This window comes from Garra rufa, chromosome 12 (genome assembly GCF_049309525.1).
Source record: "Garra rufa chromosome 12, GarRuf1.0, whole genome shotgun sequence".
Lineage (NCBI taxonomy): Eukaryota > Metazoa > Chordata > Actinopteri > Cypriniformes > Cyprinidae > Garra > Garra rufa.
In genome coordinates, this window is record NC_133372.1 from 23,048,571 (window position 1) to 23,055,333 (window position 6,763).

Below are 6,763 nucleotides of genomic sequence, written 5' to 3' on the forward strand. Positions count from 1 at the left end.
TAATAATCAATAATATCTATTTAATTGGATATGGAAGTTGTTTTTTTTAGATTGCTTACCCTATGACCTCTTATCATAATTTTTCATTTGCTTTTTCAAAGACATGGTATTTTTTTTGGGGAAGTACAATGAAAATATAAAAGCGTTTTATTTTTTCTTTGGAAACACCATATTTCTTTATAGTGGCATGCTTAACATTTATCTTACAAATGAGTCTTTATATTAAAAAAAATGAGAGAAGTCCCTCAGATAGGGGAATGTCAAATTTGGGGTTCTTGTTATCAAAAAGTTTGTACAAGATGTGTTGTTTAAAAAGAAACCAACAACATTCAGCAATCAGAATTTTTAATTTACAACCATTTATAAATTACATAAATAACAAAGCCTAAAATAACTTAAAGGAGTCCTTTTGAGACATTGGGGTGATGTTTCACAAGATGCCATCTGCTCTGAAAGTCTTGTTTCGCATCTGGGACCCTGTCTCTCTCGGGACAGCTGAAACAAATCCGGCCTCAGCAGCTGGGACGGATTAAGGGTGGAATATCTAATGAGAAGTTCCCCTCAGATGGAGGAGCGGGATTCTTGTGGCTATTCAAATGGAAAATGCAGTCGCGGAAGCACATGGAGGGGATTGGGTTTGTTTAAACAACCTAGTCCAGGACTGACTGCTGCTCCTGCCTTTTCAGTATGCCAGGCGTAATTAGCACATGGCGTGCACATTTAACGACAGCAGCAAAACAGAAGGTGAAAGTCTATTGTTTCTATTGCTAATCCATTGTTTATGGTGTCCATCCCACTTTTCAAAAAATCTCTTCTGATGAAATTCTTCGCCATGACATCATTTCTCTGTGATGAGAGACAAAGGTTAAAAGTTAGTGAAACTGACAAATGTTCAATTGTTTTCTTTACGCTTACTTTTGACAAAGATAGCTGTCACAATAATGTTAAAAATCATTAATGAGCAAAATTAGGGATAGTTTACCAAAAAATGTTTAATTCTGTCATTAATTACTCACCCTCATGTCGTTCCAAACCCATGAGACCTTTGTTAATCTTCGGAACACAAATTAAGGTATTTTTGATGAAATCCGAGAGCTTTCTGACTCTCCATAGACAGCAAAGCAAATAACATGTTCAAGGCCCAGAAAGGTAGTAAGGACATTGTTAAAATAGTCCATGTGACGTCAGTGGTTCAACCATAATGTTATGAAGCATGCGTGGTACTCTTGTGAATGCGGAAGAGAAGAATTTGGTAAATAAAGTCGTTGTTTTTGTTTTCTTTGCGCACAAAAAGTATTCTTCATAAAATTAAGGTTGAACCACTGATGTCACATGGGCTTTTTAATAATGTTCTTAGTTTACCTGTACCTTTCTGGGCCTTGAATGTCAAAAAGGGTCAAAAAGCTCTCGGATTTCATCAAAAATATCTTAATTTGTGTTCTGAAGATGAACAAAGGTCTTACAAGTTAGGATCGACCTGATGGTGAGTAATTCATTTTCTGTGAACTTTCCCTTTAAACTAGAGTTAATAAACTGCATATAAATTGTCATTTTCAACTGCTGACTATCATTACAGTAGGATGACGACTTACACATTGCAGGTTGGAACAATCCTCTCTTCGGGGTGCCTGGAAAAGCTCATTTTCTTCAGGAAAGATGGGAGTCGGAGTTTGGGTCTGTTTTGTTTTGGCACTGAGCTAAAACCAGAGACGAGGAAGTTAGGTATGAACGAGAACACAAATGTATTACGAAACAATGGGTGTACTTTTTCTGCTAGTATTCTGGCTACTTATAAACTGAATCAGGTGATACGGAGGTTGCTGATTCAAAAGGCTCACTTGACTATGTAAATTAATTTTAGCATCTGATTGTCACACATTAGTCAGCAAACACTGAAATACCCGGGTCAATGAAAAATAAGAATATGAGGACAGTGAGAACCATTTTACGAACCTAGATTAAAACAACTGTACCAAGCGTACCATTTTCAACATAAGTTTACATGTAATGACTCTAAAACCAAGAGTGTAACCAATTAACACCAGTACGTGTGAGTGTAAACATCTTGTTCTTTTTGGATTTAGATTAAAACAACTGTACCACTTTCAATAAAGGTTTCCATGTATTGACTTGAAAAATGTCATGTGGTGTAACCAAGTTAAAGGGTTATTTCACCCAAAAAGGAAAATTAGCCCATTATTTACTCACCCACCAGGCACCCTAGTTGTATATGACTTCCTTTTTTCAGAAGAATTCAATCGGAGTTATATTAAAAATTATCATGGCATTTCCAAGTTTTAAAATTGCATGGGCAGGTGTTTCTCTTTATCAGTCCAAAACAAGTCCAATAAAGTGCATCCATCCTTAATAAAAAGAGCCTCCCACGGCTCCAGGGGGTGAATAAAAGCCTCCTGTAGCGAATCAATGCATTTTTGTAAGAAAAATATCCATCTTTAAAACCAGAATTTCGATATAAGCCAAGAAGAGACTGGTGATCCTTTGTTTAAGTAAGGAAAAGTTGCTTCCTTTGCATCTGTAAACAAATGTTGGTTTGTGCGAGACTTACTGGCGCACGTACGACCAGTTGGTGCAAGCTAGATTACATAATTATTATGTTTTATTATGGATATTTTTCTTACAAAAATGCATTGATTCACAACAGGAGGCCTTTATTCACTCCCTGGAGCTGTGTGAGGCACTTTTTTATTATGGATGGATGCACTTTATTAGACTTGTTTTGGTCTGATGAAGAAAAACACCCGTCCATGCCATTCTAAAGCTTGGAAATGCCAGGATAATTTTTCAATATAACTCCAATTGGATTCATCTGAAAGAAAGAAGGCATATACACCTAGAATGCCTGGGGGGTGAGTAAATCATGGGCTAATTTTAATTTTTGGGTGAACTAACCCTTTAACAACAGTATGTGTGAGTGTAAACATCTTGTTCTTTTCAAAAAAAGTCACACCACATGACATTGTAGACCTTGAACTAACCTTGCTGTGTCATAAATCTATGTATTTTTAAATAAAATTAAAAACATCATGTTGTAATGTCAGTGGCCCACTCACCATTCAGCCTGTGATGAAGGCAGCTCCTGCATTTTAGCGTTTTCCCCCTCTTCTTCCTTTTCTTGCTCTCTCTCGTCTTCTTCCTCCTCTTCCTCATCCGAAATGTTGTCCCACAGTTGACTATTGACAAAAAGAGCCTCCTGCAAGCTGAGCCCACGGTCTATACAAGTCACCTGGCGACATAGGGGACAGCGAATGGTGCGTAGGCCGCTGTAATGCAGCCCCATTGTTTCCAGACAGGGGGTGCAGAATGTGTGGTTGCAGTGGAGAGTTCTGGGAACGCGCTCAATGCGGGAGTAATGCAGGTAACAAACCCCACATTCCTGATCCTCAAATAGCACCATGGTTGAAAAATGAAACGGATGTTTGATCTGATGATCTGATGTTGTTCTGTCTTCTGGGAATTGTTAAGCGTACTCTGCAAAAACAAGGGGGAAAACATGTAACTTTTAAACGTACTCCATACATATAGACATAACTGTTGTGTTAAAGCACAGTTCACTAAAAAAATTAAATTCTGTCTTTATTTACACATATCCATGCCATTCAAACTTGTATAACTTTCTTTAAAATATCTTTTTTTGTTCCAAGCTAGACAAAAATGCATCCAGGTTTAAAACGAAAGTAAATGATGACAGTACTTTCAGGTTTGTGTGAACTCTCCTTTTAAGCACAGTAATGTGACATTTAAAATCTTGAAGCAGATGGCAAAGCCATTGCCAGATCAACCCCCACCGACCATTCATCCTTATAGTCTTCTACTCTAATGCTGCAGACCACCTGTTAGTCCAGAATATAATATTAATTTAATTTGACCTCTGAGTGTTGACCTCTGACCCCTTTATGAGTACTAATGCAGACAAAACAATGCTGCATGAAAGAATGACATCTACAATTTCACTTCACAAAAACAGAATATTCCAGAACTACTGCCCTTACGTATTATATGTTTAGTTAGTTTTGCTGGCTTGTTAGCAATGGTCAGGTAAAAGATTATATGAGAATCCTCCTTAGTCAAACTGTAACCTGACTTGAGTCAAACCATTTGAACTGTGTGTTCTTTTTTATCATGTCAAACAGCACAATGCAAAAATTAGATGAGCTGCTATTAGTTTTTTTCCCCAGTGAACATCTAAACATCACTGAACAATAAAAGTACATAAAAACCAATACCGCATAAAATATATTTATTTTCATTAAGCTGAACGTAACAAAAATGTACACAAAATGTTTGATAATGCGATAAGAAAAACTGGAAAAACTTTAAAATAAGGTTCCATTAATGTTAGTTAATGTATTAACTAACACGAACGAACAATGAACAAAACATTTATTACACTATTTATTCATCTTTGTTAATGTTAATAAACATACAGTCGTTGTTTGTTCAAGTTAGTTCACAGTGCATTAACTAATGTTAAAAAACGCAACTTGCGATTTTAATAATGCATAAGCAAATGCTGAAATTAATATTATCTGCTTTAGAAGTACTGTTCTGTCTTAGTTCATGTTAACTAATGTAGTAATATTGAATACTGAAAAAGTTTTGTTAGAATATATATCTTATGCAGTTTTGTTTCTGAGGTAAATTTAGCATGTTTTAATAATCTTTGGATACTGGACAATGACAAATTGACAAAGATTTTTTGCTGTGTAACTGAGTATTTTAAATCATTTTAATGAAACAAACAAAAGTATGTTTAAGTAAACCCAAGTTTTAAAGGAGAGAAATCAAGAAATGTACTTACAGAAGAATGACCCTTAATCCTGTTCCTTGTATGGACTGTTACAGACCTTTGTCAGGAGATGAACTCATCTGATTGAGAATTAGTGGGTGTGTGAATGAGAGCAAACTGGCTCTGCTGTCAGTATGAATAACCGCCGCGTGTTTTAAAGTGGCTGTGGAGTTGTGGGGGAGGTGATACATGCCCTTCTCCTCCCCCATTACCACACAAAAAAGCGCAATAGTTCTTCAGAAATCAGTGTATCCCTGAACAACTTTAAGATTTCCTGAGAGTTTGAGATGTTTAAAGATTCCGAAGGAAATGCCAAAGAAAAATGTAAGGCAGAAGGGAAAAACCCTGAGGGCAGCACATAATAAAATGCAATCAATAAAATTAAACAATATTGTAATTATAATATTCATACATCGATCAAATGGCATTTTTGTGATTTTCCAACATTTTTGTGTATTTGAACCTTTTCCAACAATGACTATGATTTTGAGATCCATCTTTTCACACTGAGGACAACTGAGGGACTCATATGCAACAATTACAGAAGGTGCAAAGGCTAATTGCTGCTTCAGAAATAAACACGATGCATTAAGAGCCTGGGGGTAAAAACTTTTTAAATTTGAAGATCTGGGTAAGTTTAATTTATTTTGTCTTCTGGGAAACATGTAACTATCTTCTGTAGCCTTTGAAGGGCAGTGCTAAATGAAAAAAAATATTATATTTAGGCAAAATAAGAAAAATGTACGCATCTTCATTCTGTTCAAAAGTTTTCAACCCCTGGCTCTTAATGTTTATCCTTCTGGAGCAATAGTGAGCATTTGAACCTTTTGTAATAGTTGCATATGAGTCCCTCAGTTGTCCTCAGTGTGAAAAGATGGATCTCAGAATCATACAGTCATTGTTGGAAAGAGTTCAAATACACAAAAATGCTGAAAAACCCATCACAGTATTAAGACTCAAGAGGATGTAAACTTTCGAACGGGGTTATTTTGTATAAATTCAACTATCATTTTCTCTTGTGAACTATATGTATCTTATTCAGGTCAGTACTAAATAAACAAAAACATGCGTTTTGTATGATCCCTCTTATTTTGGTAAAATCATTTTCTGGTGTCTGGGCCTGAGAACATTTCAGTTACATTGTCATCTATGCAGAGTCAAAAATATCTTAATTTGTGTTCTTGAAACAAGGCTTGAAACAACATGATGGTGAGTAATTAATGACAGAATTGTCATTTTTGAGTGAACTATCCCTTTCATTTTTAATTTTGATATTACATTTACTTCCAATATGTCCACCAAATGTCTTCTTGATCAGCCAGTGTTCTTAGATAATTGTTGGATTTTGCTAATAAGCTAGTATCTATACTTTCCAGTATAATATTCAAAAACTATTAATATATCTTCTCTTAAAAATATCTAAATAAAAAAAAAAATCACGGGCTCGTCCGGGATTTGAACCCGGGACCTCTCGCACCCAAAGCGAGAATCATACCCCTAGACCAACGAGCCACTTGAAAAGCTAACCGCATTCATAGCATGTGAAGCTTAGGGAAATATTGTCAAACTGCCCTTCCGTAAAAGTGTATGCATTTTATTTATAATATTGTGTCGAATTTAGTCTTATTAACTAATTTATTTGTTAACATTAGATGCAAACAGCATTAACACTAGGCATAGGAATCTACATGCGTCAGTCAGTGGCGTTGTCACTAACGTTACGTACATACGTACTAAATATTTCGCATAAAGACTTCCGTCGTTTTCAATAAACTCGTAAGGGTTTACTATTTTAGTACTAGGAGTAAACGGACGGTATAAAAACAAACCTTGAAGAAAATAGTGGGCTCGTCCGGGATTTGAACCCGGGACCTCTCGCACCCGAAGCGAGAATCATACCCCTAGACCAACGAGCCACGTGCAATGCATACTGCAACCTGAGACAATACAAACCTA

At 36.0% G+C, this 6,763-nt stretch overlaps 1 protein-coding gene and 2 non-coding genes across 3 annotated transcripts; all 3 read right to left on the bottom strand.

Moving 5' to 3' along the window:
• Positions 1-393: 393 nt before the first annotated feature.
• LOC141346312 (uncharacterized) lies at positions 394-4,925 on the bottom strand. The gene is made up of 4 exons (XM_073851167.1): positions 4,820-4,925; positions 3,072-3,489; positions 1,593-1,697; positions 394-846 (listed from the first exon to the last, which is right to left on the bottom strand). Exons 2-4 carry the CDS (start codon positions 3,413-3,415, stop codon positions 801-803), a joined length of 495 nt encoding a protein of 164 aa, XP_073707268.1. The 5' UTR covers positions 3,416-3,489; positions 4,820-4,925; the 3' UTR covers positions 394-800.
• A 1,322-nt stretch (positions 4,926-6,247) lies between these two features.
• Positions 6,248-6,319, bottom strand: trnap-ugg (transfer RNA proline (anticodon UGG)). The gene has a single exon. It is a non-coding gene; the product is annotated as a tRNA-Pro (tRNA).
• Positions 6,320-6,651: 332 nt separating this feature from the next.
• trnap-cgg (transfer RNA proline (anticodon CGG)) lies at positions 6,652-6,723 on the bottom strand. Its single transcript has one exon. It is a non-coding gene; the product is annotated as a tRNA-Pro (tRNA).
• Between the last annotated feature and the right edge of the window lie 40 nt (positions 6,724-6,763).

Coding starts and splice junctions, on each gene's coding strand:
- LOC141346312 (XM_073851167.1), bottom strand. CDS start 3,415: ATGGTGCTATTTGAGGATCAGGAATGTGGGGTTTGTTACCTGCATTAC. Junction 1,698..3,071: donor CCTTCATCACAGGCTGAATG/GTGAGTGGGCCA, acceptor CTCTGGTTTTAG/CTCAGTGCCAAAACAAAACA. Junction 847..1,592: donor ATTGTTCCAACCTGCAATGT/GTAAGTCGTCAT, acceptor CTCTCATCACAG/AGAAATGATGTCATGGCGAA.